Below are 24,728 nucleotides of genomic sequence, written 5' to 3' on the forward strand. Positions count from 1 at the left end.
ATTGGTCAAAACAAAAAGTGCAATATATAGTTGAATGGGAGTCATGAGACAAGCACCCTGCCATGACCTCATACCTCAAGTGTCCAAAATGCTGGCCCATTAATCAGCCGCTTTATGACTGAGGAGCGCTCACTGAATAAGTGCAAATAGTGCGTTATTATTTATTCATTTAATTTTGCAAAAACGCGCAAAAGAGGGTCAGAGGTCAGTCAACCCTTGAGCCACCGAAAAGTAATTTTTATTTGTCCCAGCCATCCAATCCACCCCACGAAGTGGAGAACGAAATATATGGCAGGCTGTCGACGTTGCTTTGGGCATCCAATTTCGAGGCGTACAATTAATAGACAGCAAACCAATTCTGGTGACGCTTAACGAGGATATCAAGGGACACCCAATTCTAGGGCAGCATTCACATTTCGTGTTTTGTTGCCTTTCGGGGAATTAACTAAAAATAGAATAGCCGCATGACGTCTGTAGGAGGCGATGGAATGATACTTAAACCACAATTTCACACCACAAGGACGACACCAGCCCCCACAGCCGCAGGCTCGTTAATTTCATCCAGCTGTGGATGTATCATTTTATTTCCAGTTCCTCATACGCCCCGTTGTCGCCACAACAAAGACCACCCATCCAGTGCCCATCCATTCCAACAACCCAAAACGGATCATCACATTGCCGATTGGCGGCTTCCGCTTTGTTTCGCCGAATGCCTAATTTCCCACTTAAAATGCCAGTATGCGAGCCTCTTATTTTCAATATTAACTTTCCAAATACAAATTTCATATACAATTTTAATTATTTTGATTTTATAATTTCTTTGAAGAATTTTCTTTCGAAATTCCTATTACAGCTACCAGTTAAGAGAATCCATTAATACAATTTTCAAAATCTCGATTGTTAATTATTAATGGAACGCCGAAAACTCTGAAAAAAGCATTACGCATAGTTTTTAGTGTACTCTTACTCAAATGCACTATCTTAAATTGTTTCATAAATTTGAGTAACATGAATAAGAATTTTTTTAAAAAACAAAATTTTTATTTGGTTAATATATTTTTATCTCTGTAGAATGCACTGTTTCTAAAACACAAACCCAATTCGAGTGTTAGTAATCAAAAAGTCGAGTCATGGGAAATGTCATGTTGAGTTATCAAATAAACTTTATATGAATCTCAACAAACAATTCGTAATTATTATTATTTCTTAACGGCAAAAAAAGCTTTCTCTTAGACTTATTCATTAATAAAAATTTAGTTTTGCTTTGTGGCCAGAGGATAAAAAAACCTTTTGTGCTTAGTTACCATAATTAAAAAAAAGGGAATTCATATTTTTTTTGAATAAACTTAAACTTGAAGTGCGAATTTCTTGACAGCCACAATTTGTTTCTTAAATGTAATATTTCCCAAATTACATTTTTTTTCTTATTTTAAATTAAAAGCATTTTAGCAAAGAGGTAATTAATTTTCGTGATTTAAGTTAAAACTTTATAGCAACGAGTTTTTTAATTTTGGTATTTTACAAATCAAAAGTATATAACTACGATACATCGACTTCAAATTGATATTCTATTTGATAGGGTATAAAACAATAAAATTTGTCGTGCTATTTTGACCGTTCGCACACGTCCAAAGGCGCTGGCACGAGCTGTGCATTTTCGATGGGGTAGTTTGCCAGTGGGTGTGAGTGCTGGTGTTGGTGTGGGTGTGAGTCGGCTGCTTTGCGGTGTCTATATGCTATATGCTAGATGATGTATCCGATGTGGCCACCAACAGAGGCAGAGCCAGCCGAAGCCCCGAACACGAGCCGCCTTCCGATCCAGAGCCGAAGCCGAATGTTTGCCAACTGTTGAGCAAGGAACCATTCCCAGTGGCAACCAAAAGTAACCCCTCTCCGATCCGATCTGCCCAACCAACCACCCACTTATATAGCTTGGAGCTATAGGCGGCAACAGCAGCAGCAGCAGCAGCCGACAAATGCGCTGCTCGGCGCAGTAGTCATTCTAAATCGACGCCTGGCTGACTGCAGACGCGCTCCTCGGATCGAAATCGAATTCGAATACGCCATCGTATCGGTCGGTTCAATCAAGTGTCGGGCGCTCTAATCATTAATTAAGTGTCTTAAGAAAATAATTCCAATTTGGCTATCGAAACGGGTTTCCATCTACTGCATGTGCGAGTGACTATGTTTTTGCGGTAGGCTCATTTGTGAAAAAAGAAAAATCGTTTGCAGCCAGTTAGATTTTCACCTGAATTGCAATCGAGTGTAATTATCACACCGGCAGTATGGAGATGGAGACCACAACAGCAGCAGCTGTGATGCTGGCAAATGCAACTTCTGCGACCATTCCAAGTGCCCTCTATGCAAATCGCAACCGATTGATCTTTGGGGCCATTGTCATGGTTTTGGGGGTTTTCGGCAATTCCCTGGCTCTCTTTATTTTGGCGCGCAAAAAGCACAACAAAAACAGCAAATACACGCTCATGTTGCGGTAAGTCCAAACTACATAAAAAAAAATATATATAAAAAAATAATATTAATATTATTTATATTACATTCTGAAAAACAAAAATCTGAGAAGTATATAAAACAAATTTAAACACTTGTAAATGCTAACAAGCTTAGTTTTGTTTGCTTAAAACATCGTAAACTTAAATCGTTGAGGTATACTGACAATAAGCCAACGTTTTATTTATTCTGCTTAATGTTGTTGAAGAATAATCAATAAACAACCCATAATGGTTGTGGTTTTATAATTCAAATTTGTGTAAATCATGAAATGAAAAACATAGTTTTTATTTTTTGGTTAAACATTTTTTAAATCTTTCCAAGCCAAAATGTCACACCAAATACCAGTAGTTGTTGCCTATTTTCTTTGCGTGTAGCTACTCAGTTTATGCACTTTATGTTTGTGACTGTTTTGTGGCCAGTTCATGGCTATGTAAGTTTATTCAACCTGCTCTCAACTGCGGCCACTATAGTGTTCGATAATATACCTATGCGGGCCTGATTTACATAGTTTGAATTGTTTTGCTTTGCTCGTGGTTTTTTGCATATCTTATCAAATTACGGAATAAGTCCATTGGCAGTGAGATTTGCCCATATTCCTCTCTGTTTTACACAATCTTATCGGCGACGTGGGAATGCAATTATTGCGAATGCATTAAAAGCTTTACGGTGTAAACTTAAGACAGAGATTAGTGTTCAGTCAACTAGGGATATGGACTTCCATAAAAAAAATGTGATACTCAAGATTTTCTTATGTTTTTATTAGCTCTGTTTAGTTGCACAAATTTCAATAACAAATCATTCGTTAATATATACTTTTAAAAATAAACTTCAATACCATTTTTATTGACTTCATTTAAAATTTCCCATTAATGGTTCTTACAACTTACGACTTCACTTTTGTTAAATAAGTTAACTACTTCTATACTTGTTATTTTTGTCATTATATGCAAAAAACAGACTTGAGGTTAAATATAGAAATGAACGTACATAATTCGAAAGGGTGTTTTTACTTGTTTTTAGTTGAACCTTATCAAGTGAGAAAAAGTTATTTATGACACACAGCTAAATTCTCCAAGTTCGTATGCCAAAAATTTGTCACAATTTATATTTCATTTATCAGCGTTTGAAGCCCTTGGCAGTTTCACTGAGCTTTTGCTCCTTTCGCTTTATTTTATGCTGAGGCGACAGTGCGTATGCGTAATATGCGCAAATTGCTGTCGCCAGCAATTTGAGCCATCAAGGGAGTAGAGTACAAATTAAGGCGAATTCCGCTTCAAACATGAGGCCTCCTTTTGGCAGAGCCTTTGATCTGTAATTTGATTGATTGAACGAGCCCGGTGATTGGCACTTGAGAAGTGTCGATAAATCAGGGTAACCCAATGACATAATTGGCACCCTTATTGCTTTTTGCCCCTTCAAGAAAACCGGAATGGCTGTGAAAATATGTATTTCCCCATTGCACAAATAAACAAACAATGAGTTTGCTTTTACAAGTCAACAACACAATTTTGCAATTTTCATTGCAAGTCGAATATTTAGTCATTTTCGGCCAGTAATGAACTGTTTCGGAGCTTTTGTTTTCTGTGAAACGTTTACAATGCACCATAAATTGAACTTTTAATAGTTTTTTGAACTAGAAACAGGTATATAGGTATACATGCAACTAATGAAAATAAAAATGTATAAAAGCATGGCCCTGCTTAACAACTAGCCGAGCCTTTCGACCCACCCACAAACGCTGGGAATTGTCAATCCCATTTCGCATTCTATTAAAGCAAGCATTTTCATTAATTTCCACTGAAAAGGCCCTACTTCTAAGTATATATTTTTGTCTCACCCAAAGACAAATGAGTTTCCTGTGTCGACGGCGCCCCAAAAACAATCAAACCGAAATACACAAGTATTTTCCACAAATGCAATATTTTACGATCCCAATAAAAAGGAAATACTTAATCAAACTCACTATTGACAGGCACATATTTCACAGAGCATACTAACTGATGGCTAGATAAGTTTAATTTAGGCAGATTAGTTCCGTTCATATATTTTGCCATCATTTTTAGGCACAATACTGAAATAGGTAAAATGGTATATTAAAATAATGTAATTAAATTTGTAACTGACATTCTTGCATTTTTATTTTGTATCCATTCTTATAATAAAGTATTTTAATAATATGAAAAGCTACTTTTTATTTTGTAAGCATATTAAGTCGGCTGTCTGACCAATTAGTCCTAAAATATTAATAAATTGTAAAAGGACTTATAAACATATTTTTCGGCATAGAAACTTCCCTTATGGTTATGGTCTTTTGTTTGTTATAATTCAATTCAAAATAAATTATACAATTTTATTTTAAAGGTGATTAAAATTCGAGTCACGTCGTAGGCTACCAAAATTGGTAGCAACCCAACCATATGGGGCAGCTTAAAGTTATCTTTATTGAAAGTTTCCCCTTATCAAAGTGGCAATTAATTAAAAACACTTCGATATTATTGTACAATTTATTGTTCCTTTTTCTCTTATTCGTGGTTTATGTACTGTAGAACTCAATGATTAATTGGCAATTTAACGCAAATGGAGCGCAAATATTTTAGTATCCAGTTTATGTAAAAGCTTAAACATCTTAAATTTGTGGCAATATTTTCTATTTCAGCTGCCTGGCCACCAACAATCTGGTGGCTTTGCTGGGGATGCTAACCACAACGCTGTTGAAGATCTACCTCTCGAAGGAGGTCCTGCAGTCCTTTGTGCGAATGGACTGTGTGGGGCATGTGGTGTGGCGATTCTTTGGCCTCAGCTCCGGGTGCATTGCAGCAGTCATGGCGGCGGAAAGATGGATGGCCCTGGCCAGACCCTTTATTTACCACAAGGTAAGGTTCTAACTTTCTATGTATAAAAGATTGTTATTAGACAAGAAAAGTGTATTTACCCGTGCAGACATTTAAATGATATGATGATTTTCAGTTCAATTTTTTAAACTATCCTATTGTTTCCGATTTTAATTAATATCTAATAGAAATAACAAAATTAAAAAATAGTGATGATAATATTTTTTCATTTATTTTTTTATATTCCGATTGTTGCCACTAAAAAAATACCCTGTTTTTATGGGTAGTAGAGTGTAATTCTTTTTTTGAATATAACAAAATATTTTTTATACTTACCCATTTTTTACAACGTAAAATGTATTGTGTGCAATGCACATTGTGAACCCTTTTAATTTTTTTTTTCAAAAACTGTTTAGAAATTATTTGTATGGGTAAAGAATTACACTTTCATTATTTGAATATAGAAAGTTAGATAATTGGTATAATGGAAATCACGCGCCTTACAAATCACTCATCTAATGGTTATAAATCTCGCCCAAAAGCACATCACCTACGAGCTGATACGCAAGAGCATCAACAGCATACTGATTGTGGCCGTGATCATCACGTTCCTGCCATTTGTTGGGTTTGGCGCCTACATCGATGAATCGAATCCGGAACAGCTTAAGTGCATACGATATCGCGATGCGCAGGGTGTGTGGAACAAGTCGTATGCGGTGCTCTTTATGGTCTTTGGTAATGTTCTCGCCGTCGCCAGTTATATGGCCCAACTAATTCAACAATCGATTTTATTCAGGCACCCTATTGTGCATCGTGATAGTGGCCTGCAACCTATTCGTGGCCCACACACTGCTCTGTGTGATTGGACGGAGTCGAACGGCCAAGCGACACATGCACTATGACCTGGTCAAAGACAAGGCCAGTACGATTAGCATTGATCCGGAGAGCAGCAGCGGCACCACTCTCTATCAGACACAGCTCAGTTCCGGAAGCGGAAGTAGCCATCGCAGTGTCCAGCCAACGAGGCAGTTCCGGCACAGCGTCAGTGTTACAATGGCGGCCACGGACTCCTCACCCGTGGAGATCAAGTTCGCCAAGCTGATGGCCTTCCTTAGCATCTCCTTTGTCATCTGCTGGATGCCACAAATGGTAGGTTCTCCAAGAAAAATACACATTTTCTGCTTTCATAGAGGTAATACTCAATTTATTCAAGTTAAAGTTTAAAGTCATACTTATTTAAAAAATAGTTATATATGGCTCTTCCTAGTTCATTAAAGAAATAAAATATTTAAATTTAATATGGTAAAATCCTGGGCATTTTTTAAAGTTAATTTTATTTAAACAATAAGAGGGTTTACTTTTATTAATTAAAGAAACTCATTTATTCTCTTGTTATTGTTAGTAATTCTTTATATTTTGTAGACATCCATTTCGTGATAAAGTCAAAATAAGGTTTCATTGTTAGATATTTAATTATGAAAATAATTATTTTAAAATGTCTTCATTCTAAAATTTATTTCTGTATGATTTGCTTTGATTTCATTTATGAAAAAGTATTTAACATGGACAAGGAATTCCTTCCGATCCAATTCATTTTACACAATTTGTATTAGATTCATAGCCAAAGTATTTTTTTCTTTTAAATTTCCTCTCATATTCCGAATTTCATATTGATCGCACAATTTTACGGTATGCAATCATATTTGCAAACTGAGGTGCGGCGGATATATATTGTGTTGCAGCAGTCGACTATATCAATCTTGTTTATTTCAAAATTGTTTTCGAATTTCTTTGAAGATCGCCATCCCGTTGGCCATTGCTCCAGATCGGGTGCCCGCATCGAATAAATTCTTCATCATCGCCGACGTGCTCACAGCTCTGCACTTCACCTCGGATCCGTATGTCTACGTGCTGAGTCGCTCCAAGTCCATCAACTGGTCGTTGCTCAGTTGCATCAAGCGCTGGCGCAGCGGCTGGCGTCCGGGCGGACTTCGCCGGTCTCAGAGCGATCAGAGCCGGATGCGAACCACGATGACGGAGGCGAATACTCTGGACTTCAACTGATACCGCTGGATCCTCAACAGGCACCCAAGTACTTAACCCCTTCTCGGTGGGGTCTCACTCATCTTTATGCTCCGCCTACCTTCGAACACTCGAAGGAGAAGCATCTCCTAGTCGCTTAAGTTGTAAATAATACATATATGTACCCTATTTGTATGACATCATATCAAGGTTTTCCTTATACGCTCAGCTCACATAATCTCTGAATCGAAATGCGATTTGTGGCATAAAATATACCGCATATGTACCTATGTGTAAATGTATAATAAAGTGTCTAATTTATTTGGATTTTAGGGGTTTGGGTTTGCGAAATTACATAAATTAAATTCGTATTCTACAAAAACATTTACAATTGCTAAAAAGTTTTCAATAGTCTGCCTTGTCTAACTTATTTTTCCATATTGTTTTTACAAATCATTGACCTAAGTTAAAACATGCAACAATTGATCATATAAAATGTATAAACAAAAACCGCATCATCCAGGAAGTGGCCACTGCATCTCATTGCCCAGCACAGCTTTAAGGTAAATTTCCATTTCCCAATGCAAACAGAAAGGTTATTTGTTTTACAACTACTTTTGTTTCTTTGTTTATTTTAAAAATTGTATGATTACATAAGCTGAATGATTGGTGGTCGGCTGGTATGGTGTATGCAGAGCTAGGATGGGGGAATTGGTAGTAATTCATGTGGAATCGATTCAATCAAGTTGTCTGTCTGTATTCTCCCACTCGTCACAGTATCAAGAATTTCGTCTTCAGTTACAATGTAGTCAACTGTTTCAACGTAAAGTTGCTTGTCCTCTTGGTTTCCTTTCATTCAGTGTATATGCAAATTGGGATGCAAATGTCAAATTGCGGGAAGAGATCGTTTGATCTGTTCTTCATCCTCCTCCTGGGCGTGAATGTATGTATATATATTTTTTTCTTGTATAGAGTTTAAGTGTATGTTAAGTTAAGCTACGAAATCCGCCGACGTCCACTTAGTAGCGGTTGTAGCGGCCGCGAGCGCGTTGGCGCTGCGGCGTGGCCTTCGGACCGGCGGCGGCCCGAGCGGGCGTTGCCTTCTTGGCCGGCGACGGCGAGGCATCTGGCGTCGATGGGGCGGCAGCGGTGGGCGTGGCCGGAGCGGCTGCCTTTACCGCGGCCTTGGCTGGCGTCTTGGCCACGGGAGCTGGTTCAACGGGTGCCGGCGCCTTGGCCGGAGTGGGCTCCGGTTCGGGCTCTGGCTCGGCCTCCTGCTCCTCATCCTGGGCCTCCATCTCTTCCTCGCCATTGTCCTGGCCAGCGCCATCATCCTCGCCCTCACCCTCGATCTCCTCGTCGCCTTCGCCTTCACCCTCGCCCTCGGCATTGTCCTCCACCATCTCGATGTCATCGTCGTCGCCGGTGGCCTCCGATGGATCGTATAGCTCACCCTCGGCTCCCTCGGCGGTCTCCTCGGCGGCGGCGTTGTCAGCGGCCGGGGTCTCAGTCTCCTCCACCTTGCGCTTCTTGCGCTCGTTCTCCTCCAGAGCGGCGGCGGCACGCTTCTGGGCAATCTTGGTGTCACTCGACTTCTCGTTGATGAACTTCAGGAAGTTGCGGTGATGGGTGGCCGTGCGCGAGTGTATCTCGGCGGTCACCTCGGTGTCGAAGAACTTGCTGCACACCGAGCACTCGTAGCACTCCAGCTTGGAGATCAGGCCGGGGCCGACGGCCCGCTGCCAGTTGTACTTGGGCAGGCGGGTGTCCACCTCGCTGGGAATCTCGTCGCCGTCGGTGAAATCGAGGATGCAGTCCTCGGGATCCACAGGCAGGGCCACCTCCTCCTCCTCCTGGCTCTCGTTGAGCTCCTCGCCCTCCTTGGTCTCATCGGCGGCCTCCTCACCCTCCTTGGCCTCTTCGCCCTCGCCTTCCTCGCCCTCGGCAGCCTCACCATCGCCGCCGGCACCATCCTTCTTGGCCTCGCCATCGGCGGCATCACCCTCCTTCTTCGCCGGCTTCTTCTTGCGCTTCTGGGGCAGACGGAGATCGCGGGTCTCCTCCTCCTCGGTGCTGATGGGCAGGGTTTGGCGCTTGCGCTCCCCCACCTTGGTGTTGCTTTCGGCGGCCTTCTTCAGATGCTCGGCCGAGAGAAGATGCGTGTCGAAGTCGATGCGAGTGGCGAACTCCTTGTTGCACTCAATGCACTTGGGGTGCAAGAACTTCTTCAGCTGCAAATGGCCCTCGGACTTGCGATGGGTCGAGATGTGACCATGGAAGTTCAGGTCGCACATGGTGCAGTAGTCCAGCTGGCGCTGCTTGCTCTTGCCCATGCGCTTCAAGCGATCGAACTCGATCGACTTCAGCTGCTCGGCGATCTTGGCCTCCTGGCGGATCATGTTGGCCTTGAGGCGGTAGCTCTCCTCAATGCCCTCGCGCATCATCAGATGGGTGCGTCCCTTGATGTGGTTCTCGAACGAGTTGGCGTCCCACATATGCTTCTTGCACAGATGACAGTAGAACATGTCGTTCGGCACACTAGCGTACGGCGACTCCTTGCTGGGGCTATAGAATTCGATCAGAGATCATTGATCATTTGTTACAGGGGGGGGAAAGGAATAGAGAAAGGTAAATCTATTAGTTGTGACATCTTGAATGCAAAGACGAGAATGCGTCTGTTCTGGCTCTAAGGAAGAGAATACAATATTAGAGGGGTAGAGAGTTGGATTTTGCTGCAATTTATACTTATGATACGTACAGTACAGATGGCGATAGATGAGTGAATGTCTTAGCTATGATTTTGATGCGTTATGAATGTAAGTATTAATGCATTGCAAGATAGAAATATGCCATAAATTTAACTGGTTTTAACACAAAAGTTGTCTTAAATAAAAGTCTAAGCCTTGATTATTTAGGCAATATACGATATTACGATACGGCATATTTCTTTCTCTTATGAAATCTTAAATGTACTATCAAAGTTTCATCCATAAATTGATTATTAAAAAATTATAGATGAATATTGAGCTTTACAAATTAAAAAGGAGAAACATATTTGCATTGTAAAACGTTAAAATCACAGAACGTTTCAAAACTAAATTGAAATGATTTATGCAAATGCTTTCAAAAGGAAAAAACTTCTTATTATAACATAATCTCTCCTTTTTAACTGGGAATAATAAGATTATAATGTACACAAAACGCAAAAAGTTTAGCCCAAACTTACATTTTCAAAACAATTTTTTTATATAATTGTATTAAAATAAAATGACATTCATGAATGGATATATATGTTTGGGTTCAATGTAGTTTGAACACATTAAGCTATAGATTCACAGTACCCTACCCAAATAGGCGTAGTCCCTCCCACATACACACAGTAACACTAACAGCATCAAAAAAAGCACTATCCCTAATGAAAGGCTAGTTCTAGTTAAATATACTTGTTTAGAGATGTATGAGGAAACTCGATTAGAGAATTGAAATGCCTAGGTACTTAAGTAAAACGGATTAAATTATATATATTTGCGCTGCTGAGTTCGGTTCTAATTTATTTTTGGTTTTAGTGAAAGAAATAGAATCCTTTCGATTTGGTGGTGGGCAGCAAAAAAATGTATTCTTTTTTGTTGTGGTTTTGGTTTGTTTGGAAAAGTTGTAGTAAGTCTTACCTCTCGATTTTCTTTTCGCCAGGAGTGGGTTCCTTCTTTTTATTTTGGTTGGCATTTTTAGCCAAAAGTTTCTTGGCACGATCAAAAGCATTTTGCTTGCGAATACCGCCGCCGCCCTGCTTTTGCGGGGGCTTGGGTCCACCACCAGTGGCGTTCCGATTTTGGAAGCCACCTCCCTGGCCACGACGGTTATTGAGACGATTGCCGGCACCGCCGCCGCGACTGACCATCTATATATATCGTTTAGTTTATCATTTATCATTTAGGATTAACAATAACATTTTTGCACAATTCCGAATGCACACATGATGGGGCATATTGTGAATTGATTTTGTTGTGGTTTACAAACAGAGGCAATATTCGTCGAGCATTTTCAAAAGATCAGAGACAATATGGCGGTTCGGCCATTTACAATGTTTTGTGGGGGGCGAAGCGATCAAATTGAACAGATAATTGATAATTGCAGGAGAAAATTCGTTACAGAAATGTATGGCAAACGTTAATATATAATTAAATATATATTTATAAAAATATAGTGACACATGAGCACATTGTATATTGATATTGGTCAGATCGACGGGGCAGTTGCGGCGGCCAATCAGTCGACGGGGATAGTTGGATATATATTGCATGTATATATTCGGTGGCGTGTGGCGGCGAGTGGCATTTGAAAATGGAAATCGGATTTTTTGAGTTTCAGAGGCAGGAACGTCGAAGAAGAATTGGCGATGAATTTGCATTAGACATTAGATATAAATAGGTATTACATATTGCGGTTTTAGATGTAATTATGTTGCACCATCAAGCAGTACCAGTACCAGATCGGATCAGTTTCGGTTTCAGAGCAGAGCAGATTAGAAGATTGCATTGCGATCAATAATATCAATCGGTCGAGCAATCGGTCAATCAATCAATCGATCAGTGGCGTCGCACGGGAAGCATCATATAGTATATAGTATCGCATCGTTGATGAAGATTCGCATATTGGCCATATTGAGTGTGCATCGCATGTGCGTGTGTGTTGAGTGTGTGTGCGTTGCATTTTTATACATTTAATTTTATTTTGATTTTCGAAAATATTGTTTGTTGGCCGTGAATGGAATTTATTTTTGGGTTGGGGAGAGATTTTCGTTGATTGCAATCAAATATTGCAAATGGGAAGAGTCAGCATCAACGGCAGCAACAACACGCAACAGCAACAACGACAGCAACAACGACAACAACAACAACAGCAGCAAGTAAATATGCCGGAGCATTACGGAATGCATTATTCGAAATATGCAAGACGATGCGGTTGCGATATTCGATATTTATAAGGTGTATTGAAAAGCATCGAATATTTGAGTTTGGCATTTTTGTTTTGGAAGAGAGAATAAAAATAGATAATGGATAAATTAGACAAGCGTAGTGGCAAATAGAGTCCAGCCAAGAAAAGTTTGGTTGACTTGACACTGGATTTTCGGATAATAATTGAATTATAATAATGGTAATAAGGTAATTAAATGCTTAAGTACATCTAGTAAGAAAATTATTGCATATAAATTACTTATGATTCAATCTTGACATATAGAGATCATCATCATACTCTTTTCATCGTTAAGTGGAACAAGTGTTGGCGGTACATGGTTTTATAGGTACATTTCGTTACCAATGCGGTGTGTATTATATAAACTTATCGTTTCTTTTTTCAGTATAATAATCTGTATCTTTTTCGTTTGTGCAGTATCTACAGAACTAAAAAAAAGTATTGCATTTTAAATGGAATAAATGCGTTTTTATTGAAAACCTCCGTCTACCACATCCATCTTCCTTTACATCCTTATTTCCTGACTACACTGCACAAAGTTCTCATTACTATTTTTACAATATTCTTTTGGCTAATTTGGTTATGTTTTCGTTTTTCTGTTGTTGGTTTAGTAAACTACAAGCTACGATTAGATTCAGGATTTGGATCATTGTTGTTTATCTCTTAAAGGAAAAGCATTAGCTACTTTGGCAATATAACAATCTAACTAAAGGAAAAATAAACACAAAATTTAAGGTTCTGTTGTGGAGTGCAAGCTGGGAGTATTTTTTGGAAATGGCTCTACTTACAAACTCGCGATGTTGGAAAAATATTATTAAAATCAGACTGCAAATAATTAAGAAGTATTTGCTATGTTTTATACTGATCTATTTTAGACAAAATCTTGGAATTTGATTCGTTCTATTATTATAAATGTGTGTTTGTTGACAATTCTGTTGTATTGTTGCAAGTTTGAAATATTTAAAAATTATAGAAATGTTTTGAATTCGGGATTCATAATAATATATAATACATAATATTCTTTTTTCATTAAACACTTTTTATCAGACAACTGTTTTCATTAAACGGAGCTATGTTTAAAAAATGAATTCCTTGTTTATTCTATTGCATCTCCACCACAAAAATCCGATTCGCAATACACACGAATCCCAAACGAACAATAATAATAATAACATAGAATATATAACAATTCATATAGGTTGGCTTTGTCAACTAGTTGGGGGAAAATTGAACTTTTGTACATACCGGGCCGCCGCGTTGGTTGCGATTTCCCATGCCGCCGCCGCCGCGGGGCAAATCGAGGAGCGAAGGTGGGTTCTGGTTCCTGAACAGGTTGTTCAGCAGATTGCTGGCCAGGTTGATGGCCTGGGCGTTCATCTGACCGCCGCCCTGGCGCATGTTGTTGCCAAATTGTCCGCCGCCGGGATTCTGGGACTCCCAGGGCGACATGTTCATACCGCCCATGCGGTTGGCGTTCATTGGTCCACCATAGTTGTTGTTGCCGCCTCCGAAATTGCGATTACGGTTCTGGTTACCACGGAAAGCCATGTTGCCGCCGTTGACCTTTTGGTTATTTGCTGAACGATTCTGTTGATTTCCGTTGACCTTTACGCTGCAAATAGATATAAGAAGTTTAATTATTTATTCATGTTATATTATATTTCGAAGAAGCGATTACAAAAATTATTTTTTTCCATGTTTCTAAGATTTTGGTTTTACTTTTATGATTTAAGGAGGTTTATGCTTTGAACTAATTAAACAGTCGACAAATACAGAACTCCTATATATAGTTAATGTTTTGTAAGAAAGAGAAGTTGTGTGTGTTTTTTTTTAATATTTACTTTTACCAACTTTTACAAAAACAAATGGTTAATATTAGACTAGTTACATTATATATATACTTTTATAATTGACATGTTCGCTATATTTTAAAAGGTGACGATTCGATTATCGTAAGCAATTCTTTGGAAAAATATATTTTTATAAACGGAAATCAGTCTGGATTTTAGAACAGGAGATACATAAATAATTAGGAATTTTTGGGGGTTGATGTGCAGCATACCTGACCATAATTTTGATGGATTTTTGGTTTGGTGGGAATGGGATGTGTTATGTAGGATCTTTATTTAAGCGAGCAAATAACTTAAAAGCTGAAAATAAAACGGCACAAAGGAAGAACGAAACATATATTAGGATGCAAGCGGAAATGTATTATTTTTGGTTAGTAAGCTCCTGAATCTTTTATTTTATTTTTTTTATTGAACCCCGTAAAAAACACAACTCGATCCAGCGTGCGTATACACACACAACAATTCATATACACACATACATACAGGCATTCAAAGAAAGGAAAGAAAAGGGGAAATAAAAAAGAAATGAGAATAGTTTTGGCGCTACAGTCAGCACTTTACATTATCAACTATTAAAACTGGTTTTTTCGCCACTAACACGTGAATTTGGACAAAAAAAAAGAGGCAAAATACTTTAAAATATATTCTCACGTAGTAATGAAAAAAGATGGCGGCCCCAGACAATGCGTGTGTATATGTAACTGATTGAGTCAGAAAAGCCGGCCGGCCATGTGGGTGCGATAGAGAGAGGGACAGCGAAAAACACAGAAACTAACGAAAACCCATTTTAAGTGATAAAAATACATGTTTTCGAACTATCTAAATAATACTAATGCTTTCATTACAATGCTTTCATCCCCGATAAATATGATAATGGCTTTTATCAGATTCCCATAATCAATCCCACTTTACGATGAACAGCAATCAAAGCCCTCGTAAAAATGCAATTACCCTATTATCTGATTACTTTACCCACATATACACGCAGAAGTCCCCAGGAAAATCAATAGTTACTATTTTCAGATGCCCAGGGAACGCGAGAAAAAATAGTTAGCCAACAGATACACACAGCAAATTTTCGCAGCCCCCACCAATACACAGGCAAAGCACAAAGGAACTACATAAAAGCGAATTTATTGATAAACTTACGTGTTGCAAGGTCTATTTCTCAATTACCGGATTATTGCACTATAGATTGGTTTGCTTTAGCAAGTTTGCTGCCTTAAGATGGCCGTCTGCGTGGAAATAATCAGCACCTTAAAAATTCCACACCGATCCGAGCGACGAAAAAAAATTCGAATGACGTATAAGGTATGAGGTAGAGGCGGGAAACCAACGATGAAAACATCGGGGCCATCGATATTTTCAAGAAATCTGTCATATCGATGTTTGACAGGGATTATCGATGCTTATTCATCTCTAACGATATTTTTTTAACCACTGTTAACTTCCCACACTCTTTTTCTGTTAGTTTGACGTTTTCTTAACATTTCTATGTTAGTTCAACGTTTTCCTTACACTTCTCTGTTAAAGTCGCGAAACTTACTCTCAAAAGCTAATTGCTGCAAAACTCAATGGCGCGACATTCAAATTACTAAGGTGATTGAGTTTGGATTTCTCAATGAAGTAAACAATGACGTTTTCCTAATCGCAAGAGTAAAGATCAATTACGAAAACCATTATTTGAATGACATCATTCGATTTTATTGAATTTGCATAAAACTGGCGACTCTGCGCCATTTGCAATGCATTTGCATCGGTTGATTTACATACAAAGGGATTAAACATATTAATTGTAAACGTTATAATAGGCAATAATCATATGTACTAGCAATAGTTGTTTTTGTGTGTTTAGCATTCGTATTACTGCTGGCTCTTGTGTAGTTAATTAATTAAGTACCACAGCGTAAAGTAGGCTCAACAAAATAATATGGGTGGCATATTTTTCTCTTTTGACCTTTCATATTTAACTCTCCTTTTTTTATGTTTTTGGTTTGTTTTGTGTCTTTGTTTCAAGTGCATGGATGCCACCAAATGGCCTAGGGATGTGGAGGGGATCAATTAAGGAGTGATATAGATCCACACACATTTCACATACATTTACATTTATAATCGTTTGGAGGTGCAGGCGACGAAGCATCCGCCTTTCACCACTCAACACACTCGTAGTTAACGTCATTATGCTACAGTTGCCGGTTTCGTGGACTAAGTTGCGCTATTATTAACAAAGTAACTAGAGAAAACACTAACCCACAATTCGGTGTGCTCACGAAATCGATAGAGGTTTTAAAAATTACCTTCGGCGCTGAACCGCTTGCAAACAGGACTAGGTGTCTAAAAGTATACAATACATTAGTTTTTTCTAAAACAAATTAAAGTTTCTAGAAATGTAATACAGTTTTGGGTTTGCTAGTAATCCAATTAAAGTCGCAGAAGTGACAGCACAGAGCTCTGGCTCTAAAACAAAATTTGTTTTAAAAAAGTGTAAATTTGTACATTACTTATAACTTCAATTTAAATCAAAACAGAACGGGACTAATACATTTAATTGCATATACTTTCAAAACCCCTACATAATGTCTCTAGAGATTTCGAGAACGCTCCGAAATAAGTTCGCATTGAATTTGTTTGGTTTTTGTGTGTGTCGGTTCTGGGATTTTTTTTTTTTGGGGTGTTGGGATCGGGATCGGGTAAGATTCGAGCTTCCTAGCCACCCACAACGTATTTACATGGCAGCCACTCGAAGCCAATCGAAGCCACTCGAAGCCACCTTGGCGCACCTAGTAGAAAAACAGCAGCCTTTCCTGGGCGGAGGCGGAGAGCAGGCGCCACGACCGCTTGATGCTCACGTACTGGATGAGAGCGCGTATGCTGATCAGGAAGCCGAAGGCACAGATCAGCCACCAAAGCCAGGAGTTCTCGTGCGAGGCCAAGTCCGTCGAGTGCTTAACGATCAGTGTCCATTTGGCCAGCGACAGGCCGAATCCGGACAGTGCGCCATACCGGGCGGCGATTGTGTGACAGAAACATGTGAGCATCAGGAAGCCGATCCAGTTGAACAGAAAGGCCACAATGAAGGCCGTGATGAACATGATGTCCGTGCCGAGCAAGTTGTCCGTGGTCGACAGGCTGTTTTCCGGATCGCTGGCATCGATGGCGATGAACGTAAGTGCCGGCTGAGCGGATCGCACGGCGGCGGCACCGTCGCGCAATGGATTTGGCGGCAGCAACGGATTCGGCGGCGGCGGCAGCTGCTGCGAGGTGGGCAAAGTCAAAAAGGCGGGCGGCAGCTCTCCGTTCAGCGACTTCTCCATCTGCACCTCCTCGTAGGTGGGCAGCTTGCCGTGAATCTCCGGCGGCAGTTGGGCAGTCAGCAAATCCGCCTGGCCCGGCAGCTGCACCTGCATCTGCATCGGGATCTGCACCTGCATCTGGCCGGGATCGGGTGTGGCCAGGGCCAGCGTTGGCATCTGGGCCGGCAGAGCCATCTGCTGGCCCTGGCCCACGTTCGCCTCGTACGGCGGAGGGGCACTGAAGTCAGCCTTTGGCGGTCCCAACTGATCGTCCCCGGGCGATGGCTGGTTGTTGTGCGGCATCACTGGAAATTGATAAGTAAGGAAATCGGTGAGTTTAAAACGTACAAACGTACAAAATATTAACTATTTTTCCTTTGACAACTAAATGTGAACTTAATCGAAACACTTGATCAAATGTTTTAATCAGCATCACTTCAATATAGCAATTATATATTTATATCAATATATCAACTAATATATAACATTAAAAATACAAAAACAAAATTTAAATTTGAATATACTTTTTAAAACTTTTTTCGAGAATTTATATTTTTTTATATCGCTTTTTGCATTTGTTCACCTTGTTCATATGGATTTAGATTCAGCTGCTTTATATTTTCATGCAACTCTGAAATATTAAAATAAGTGCATGCCGAACTTGTGTGCAAATTTGTTCATATCCAAAAAGAAAGTAAGCTTGTCGTTTAGTTTGGCTTTTATTAACGTTAATAGTTTACGCGTCGTTTAATAAAGTTAGGTGTATAATAAATAAATGGGCGGCTAGCTGCCAAAATTGCATTGCATTATATCTAGTTTTCTTTTTTTTTTCTCTCTCTGAGCAAACAGTTTTCGTTCGTTAATACTTGGTCTAAAGTGTTTGAAGGCACGTCATTAGGCACTTAGAGCTACAGCATTCCAGCAGCCATCTCGATTGGATGATTAAAAGAATAGTTTCGTTAAACAGTTGAATTAAAAAGTTGGACATGTTAGACATTCAAAAACAAATCAGCGGGCATGTTAGTTGCAGTGCCTGGGGCGATTGGAGGCCACTGCTTGCAGGTGGGCCTCCTCCAGCGATAGGATGCGGCAGGGGCCAAAGGGACGTCTCGCTGGGCGCAAGGGTCGCAAACCATCCACCTCGTCCATTCCCTCGTTCTGGCAGCCACCGTCCGTGGTGGTGGTGGTGGTGGTGCTGTCGTGCAGCTTCTGCTTCTGCAGCTTCTCGTGTCGCAGGTACAAGATCACACAGCACATGGCCATGAACAGGAGGGCCAGCGTGGCTCCGCTCACAATGCTGGCCTTTTCGAGCATCACCCGATTCCTGGTGGGCAGGTAGGAGCCATCTATTTCCTTGTACTCACACCTCGGGCCCATAAAACCCAAGGCACACTCACAGTTGTACAGGATTTCGTTGTGGATCTCCACCGTAAAGCAGGTGGCATCGTTCAGGCAATACCAGGCAGCATATGTGGGCGGACAGGCGTAGATCGGAAAGGTGACATTTGGCCGGGGAGTCGTGGATATCTCGACATTATCCGGCGGCAAGATCGGCGCAGCTGTTGGCCGCGGCTTGGCAATGGCACGCGAGGAGCAGGCGGCGGTTAGCGGCATACAAGCGCCGATTAAAGCGATGGCAAGCGGCAGGTCCTGGACTCGCATCTTGATCTTAACTCATGGCAGCTTTACTTGGGAATGTGACAGTGCAGTGCAGTGTGAGGTTGAGGTTGAGGTGTGTAAATGTGGAATTCTTGGCTTTGGCTGGCTGGCAGGCGCCTGCAAAACAAAAACGAAGTGCAATTAAAATCAACTCAAAAATGTAAACTCGTGTGTTCGGTTCTTGTGTGGGTTAATTTGCCTGCCTAGCACCGCCAGCCGCCTCCTTCTCACAATTACAACCTATGCTCCTCGACCTAAGTGAGAACGAGAAACGAGAAACGAGAATCAGAAAATCGAATTTCATAAATTTTTAACAAACAATGTCATCGTTTATTTACCTGGCTGGAATCGCGAGCGGAACCCAAGCGGCTGTTGTATTTGCACAGTTTGCATTCATTATTGAGTTTTTCTGGTTACACTCTCACTAAACATAACGTTCACTTCAATATATAACAACTGTTTATGTTACATATGTATTTAAAAATATAAAAATGTTAAATTTGTTGACTGAAAGAATAAACTAAGTATTCACGAGTTTTTAAATGACTCCGTAGGTAATCTTGTAGAGTATAGTTGTTTTCACCTTGGAAATGTATCATGATTCCTTTTGTTTAACTAAGTCGATTCAATCGAATGTAACTGATCCCCTTCTAATTAATAAACAAATACAAAGAATTTGATAACGCTCAGTTTAGATCAATAAAACCGATTTTTAGTATTTCTGCTGAAACAAACAATTATTTTTAAAGCTAAAATGCCGCCATTTGATTTGAGTGGGTATTGAAAATAAACAATACCGACCTTCGATGTACTAGCTTAGGTCATCAGTAAGTTGATAATATTAGAACATTAATCAAAAACACTATGCACCGATGCTTTCCATAATTAAATATCAACAGCTTCTCTTAGTTAAGTTATCAACTTCTTCTTAACCGTTCTAATCGAGCAAACGAATTGGAAGAAAATTAGTCTATCAATGTTAACTATGTTAACGATACTGTCTAACTTTAAGAAGTCAAGTCTATAGAATTAAACAATTTTATGTGTATATATTTTTTTTATTTTATTTACTATCAGTTAAGTTTTTGTGTTAACTTTAAAGGAAAAATGTTTTACACGTAAGGAAAATAAATTAAAACATTTTTCAAAATATAAAACAGTGAAAAAATAAATATAAAAATTGAGAATATTTGAATCATTAACCTTACTTTGTGAAATAAAATATTTAATTTAATGCGACTGGTTTTTTCATTACATGATGGTTATTTGTGCTTTCGTCACTAGTCAGAAATACAACCCACTGTGGAGTCCTTTAACTCATTAGCTCTATGAAAACTATCTTAGTGTCTTTTTTTTTTCCTTTACAACACATGCACACACCTACGTCTAAAAATAACAACAACAATGCGTACGAGTGAAAGTTGACGAGTGAAATAGCAGAAGAAGAGTAAGAGTGCAGAATAGATAGTCCGACAGACTCAAAACACAAATGCAATTAAGTTGACCTTTCGGTCAAATGAAATGAAAACTCAGCTGAACAGGCAAAAAAAAAAAAAATAGTTCAAGTCAATCAAGAGTGAGTGGGCCCAAGTTGTGCCTATTTTCTGCGCGTGTATGTGTTATTTTTCTTTTCGTTTTTATAAGGGTGTGTGGGTGAGCCGGACGTAAGCTTGAATAATGAGCTAATAGACGCCAACAAGCTAAATGAGCACCTGGGAACTTATCAAACAAAAGAGTGTACAGAATAAATATATTTAGGATGCAACAATAAATTTGATAAGCTTACATATAAAGCCGAATATCACAGTTTAACATGGACATTTAATCTACATATCGTTGGTGAGCAGATGTATTGTCCATATCGATTTCAAATAATTGAAATAGTATTTTGATCTGAGCATTTCGAGCTTAGAACCGACAACAAAAAGTCGAACAATATTGATAAGGTGAAGAATGAATGATTTCCACAAGTGTGGAACCCATGTGGATACTAGCTAGCAATAACAGTTACCTGCAGATGAGTCAGATGTGCGGGCATTTGAAATATTGCAAAATTGCACGACATCGAGATATTGTACACTGTACAGTCACTTTGCGCCTTTTGTTAAGTGTACTCTTGTGAACGTATACAAATATTAATTCTAGAGACATTTATTCAGCGCGACATCTTTTAAAACTAATACTTTATTTTATGACATTAAACTTTTAAAAGTACCAAAACTATTGATTTAAATACAATAAAGTATTTGAAACTTAGAGATCTCTAGTTTTCATAAAAGTGGGACTTCGCTAGGTTCGACTGTAACTTGGCATGTGTGTAAAAATAAAAAAGGAGAGGGAGTAGGGAGAAGTTGGGAGGGAGAAAGCAACAGGGCCGTGACAAAAGGCGTTGGAAATTAGCGAATTGCTGTGGAAAAGTAACAACGCAGTTTGGGCCTGGTTTGGGATTGGATTTCAGCCGGAGTTTGTTCGTTTCGTTGATAAGAAATTTGAGCGCGTGGACAGCTGCCAAGCAGCAGGTGTGCAAGAGGAAGGGAGAGAGGTAGAGTACTGGAATAGTTTAAGAAGTAAACCAGTTAAACGGGACCAGGAGCACAAAAGAGAAGCTGAAGATGCAAGCGGAAGGAGAAGAAGATGGAAGCCTACTGAATGGAAGGTCTCTCAAGGGGCAATTTCCTGGATTGAATGAAAAAATACAAACACCTACAACTGCATTGGTATTGCAATGGAATAGAGACAGAATAAAAGAGGGGCGGAGAGCGAGAAGCGAAGAATAAATGCGAGAACAAGTTTTCAAGCAAACGGCGCTTGTTGTTATTGTACAAGGGCAAATGAATTAATTTACTTGTGTAAATATGAATTAAATAAACAAGTACACCGACACACGGCCAAACTTATCAGAGTGTTCACTTTTTTTAGCACCTGAGTGGCGAAATCCCAGCAGACTTAAGATTATTAATTTGCTAAACAAAACATAAACACATGTACACACACACACGCACGGTGGGGGAGAGAAAGGGAGGTGGAGAAAGCCTTGGCTCTCCTGGAGCGCTCCTTTAACCGTTATTTGTTTCCCTTTCTCCGGTTCACCCTTTCTATTTCTGTGCTCGATTTAAATTCGATTTGATTCTGTTTCGTCTTTTCTGTGCCATGTTCTATTTATTCACCTTGTTTTCTTCTATGCGTTGGTCGATTGCGTTCGCTTTTATTTTCTCTTTTGCGCAGCGCTCTCTCACGTTTCCGTTTTATTGATTTGTTCGAAACTTTGTTTCTGCCAAACACGCACACAGCTAATACTGTTGTTTTTTTGGCTGCACAGCGACCAGTCGACGTCAGCGATATGTTTTCGAGTGCTTCACTGTATGCAATTAAACTAATTTAAAACTGGGCTCACTTCGCGAGCGAAGCAAAAAAACAAATGCACCACCAGAAATAAATTTTCGATTTCTGAGCTAGTGGTGGCCAGCTGCACAGCAGTCTGTATCGATAGAAGGGATGGGAGAGTGAGAAGTACAAACTTCTTTATATGATATATTTCATGTAAAAACCAGTGTTGCCTTTCTTAATTTTAGTAGAAATGGCAACTGAGATTCAGATTATTATTTATTTATTCGCATCAAAAATAAACACGGCACCGAATCGAACCGATAACACGTATCGATAAATCGTATGCACATCTCTCCATGCCTTATCTCCCACCACTAAGCTAAGAAAATTTTGTAAACAACGACGTGGACGTAGTAAATTGAATTAGATTTTTAGCCTAAAGATGCGGCAATTGGTACTCTTCTTTCTGCTGTCCTTAAGTGTGAGTTAGAGACGTATTTAAAAAACATGAGAAACATTTATTATTTAATTTTCATCCTTTGTAGTGTCAGCAAATCCATGCCGAGTTGACGGCCGCCGATTGCCGGGAGCTGGGATTTATTAAAGCTCAATTAATGTGTTCCAGCTGTGAAAAACTATTAGATGATTTTGGCTTGGATACCATCAAGTAAATATAATAAGATACATTCTTTGTTGAGGATTATAAAAAGACTTTAATACTCAGAAATGCAGTTAAAATTGACCATCAGAGCGAATTACTAAAACTTCCCTAAAACTGTCTAATTAATTATGTACTGTTCCAGATAGGGTATATTAAAACAAACTAACTTTGGCCACTATATCCCATTTTAATCATCTAGAAATAACTACCGTATATAGAGCAATGTTATATAAAACTTGCACCTCCAAAGTTAAGATTCTTTCTTAAAAACATTTATCTTTACTCCCAGACCCCATTGCAAGCAATGCTGCACTTTGGATCAACAGCCGGCGGTCCAGCGAACTTATGCAAAGGCCATTCTGGAGGTGTGCACCTGCAAATTCCGAGCCTACCCGCAGATACAGGCCTTCATCCAAAGCGGCCGGCCCGCCAAGTTCCCCAACCTGCAGATCAAATACGTAAGGGGCTTGGATCCCGTCGTGAAGCTCCTAGATGCCAGTGGCAAAGTTCAGGAGACGCTGTCCATCACCAAATGGAACACTGATACCGTAGAGGAGTTCTTCGAGACGCATCTGGCCAAAGATGGTGCTGGCAAGAGTTCCTACAGTGTGGTGGAGGATGTTGACGGAGACGACGAAGAGGATTATCTGCGCACCAATAGGATCTGAAATTAGCATTCCCTAAACTGTAGATTAATAAATTTAGCAGATATTCAATAACTCGAACCTCATCACTCACATACAAAGTTCGAGTTAAAGAAAGCCAAGGATAAAAGATATCAAGTCTTTTATTTGTTTAGTTATTTACATTCATGAAAATGAAACTATAGTTTTGGGATAGATTGAAATTGTATTATCTCTCTAACTAATGTTTAGTGTAACGTTATAAAAATTATTTTTCTAACTGAATATTGAGTATAACTTGTAAAGCAGTGGATTTCAAATGAATTTCTTCAAGATTGAATGAAAAATATAAGAATATTCATTATGACATCTCGTTTTTCCCTATTGTATAAGTTTTGAGGTTTTTTTTTAATATTATCAACATAAATTGAGTTTCAAAAACGAAGATTATCAAGGTTTGTAAACTAAAACTTTTATTTGAAGGGTTCGTCTATATCAGCAGTTTTAGAGATACTGCCAAATACCGAGGTGAAACATATGTTTTAAAGCTTTTTTGCGCGCCACTGGGAAAAGCTGTCAAAACAGTTTGAAAGCCAGTTTCGGTTACTACTGCAATGCGACGCCATGGGAGTTCTTGATTTATAAATATAAGTTAAGCCATTCTGTGTTATCTGTTATCGATGGGAAAGGAATGTTCCCGACCGAGGCAACAATGTTTGGGCATTGTGACCGGAATTTTAATCGAAGTCATCACGGAGGTACTTCCCCCTGGCAAAACAACCCTTTGGGACCGCCAGCAGTGACGTAGTGGCCTCACATGGTCGGGGGTCTTCAAGTCGATCAATATTTGATCAGCCTGTTAGAGTAATTGTGGTAACTGAAACTGCAAATAGCATATTTATGCCCGCCAAAATCGTAGCTGATGTCTATTTCCGATGTGTGACGCAGCCTTGACTTCGCTCTCTTTCCGCTCTCTT

The 24,728-nt window shown here is 39.5% G+C and overlaps 5 protein-coding genes across 8 annotated transcripts; 2 read left to right on the forward strand and 3 right to left on the reverse strand.

The window, feature by feature from the left end:
- The first annotated feature begins 1,992 nt into the window (after positions 1-1,992).
- On the forward strand, positions 1,993-7,666 carry LOC108135593 (prostaglandin D2 receptor). The gene is made up of 5 exons (XM_017256396.2): positions 1,993-2,491; positions 5,168-5,384; positions 5,885-6,077; positions 6,139-6,491; positions 7,140-7,666. The coding sequence occupies exons 1-5, from the start codon at positions 2,286-2,288 to the stop codon at positions 7,404-7,406; spliced, it is 1,236 nt and encodes a 411-aa protein (XP_017111885.1). The 5' UTR covers positions 1,993-2,285; the 3' UTR covers positions 7,407-7,666.
- A 297-nt stretch (positions 7,667-7,963) lies between these two features.
- On the reverse strand, positions 7,964-15,500 carry LOC108135592 (zinc finger protein on ecdysone puffs). 4 transcript variants are annotated; one of them, XM_017256393.2, is made up of 5 exons: positions 15,338-15,499; positions 14,401-14,488; positions 13,584-13,950; positions 11,033-11,262; positions 7,964-9,929 (listed from the first exon to the last, which is right to left on the reverse strand). In XM_017256393.2, the coding sequence occupies exons 2-5, from the start codon at positions 14,406-14,408 to the stop codon at positions 8,384-8,386; spliced, it is 2,151 nt and encodes a 716-aa protein (XP_017111882.1). In that variant the 5' UTR covers positions 14,409-14,488; positions 15,338-15,499; the 3' UTR covers positions 7,964-8,383. The 4 variants fall into 4 exon arrangements, with proteins under 4 accessions (XP_017111882.1, XP_017111883.1, XP_041563817.1 ...); XM_017256394.2 differs by lacking the exon at positions 14,401-14,488; XM_017256395.2 differs by lacking the exon at positions 11,033-11,262 and having other exon boundaries at positions 9,789-9,929; positions 15,338-15,500.
- A 367-nt stretch (positions 15,501-15,867) lies between these two features.
- LOC108135631 (NEDD4 family-interacting protein 1-like) lies at positions 15,868-22,412 on the reverse strand. Its single transcript, XM_017256451.2, has 2 exons — positions 22,308-22,412; positions 15,868-17,786 (listed from the first exon to the last, which is right to left on the reverse strand). Exon 2 carries the CDS (start codon positions 17,782-17,784, stop codon positions 16,969-16,971), a length of 816 nt encoding a protein of 271 aa, XP_017111940.1. The 5' UTR covers positions 17,785-17,786; positions 22,308-22,412; the 3' UTR covers positions 15,868-16,968.
- On the reverse strand, positions 18,182-22,414 carry LOC108135633 (protein spitz). The gene is made up of 2 exons (XM_017256452.2): positions 22,308-22,414; positions 18,182-19,257 (listed from the first exon to the last, which is right to left on the reverse strand). Exon 2 carries the CDS (start codon positions 19,141-19,143, stop codon positions 18,502-18,504), a length of 642 nt encoding a protein of 213 aa, XP_017111941.1. The 5' UTR covers positions 19,144-19,257; positions 22,308-22,414; the 3' UTR covers positions 18,182-18,501.
- Positions 22,415-22,832: 418 nt separating this feature from the next.
- Positions 22,833-23,904, forward strand: LOC108135508 (selenoprotein F). Its single transcript, XM_017256253.2, has 3 exons — positions 22,833-22,948; positions 23,013-23,134; positions 23,418-23,904. The coding sequence occupies exons 1-3, from the start codon at positions 22,910-22,912 to the stop codon at positions 23,794-23,796; spliced, it is 540 nt and encodes a 179-aa protein (XP_017111742.1). The 5' UTR covers positions 22,833-22,909; the 3' UTR covers positions 23,797-23,904.
- Positions 23,905-24,728: the final 824 nt, after the last annotated feature.

Source organism: Drosophila elegans, unplaced genomic scaffold (genome assembly GCF_018152505.1).
Source record: "Drosophila elegans isolate 14027-0461.03 unplaced genomic scaffold, ASM1815250v1 contig_208, whole genome shotgun sequence".
NCBI classification, from domain to species: Eukaryota; Metazoa; Arthropoda; class Insecta; order Diptera; family Drosophilidae; genus Drosophila; species Drosophila elegans.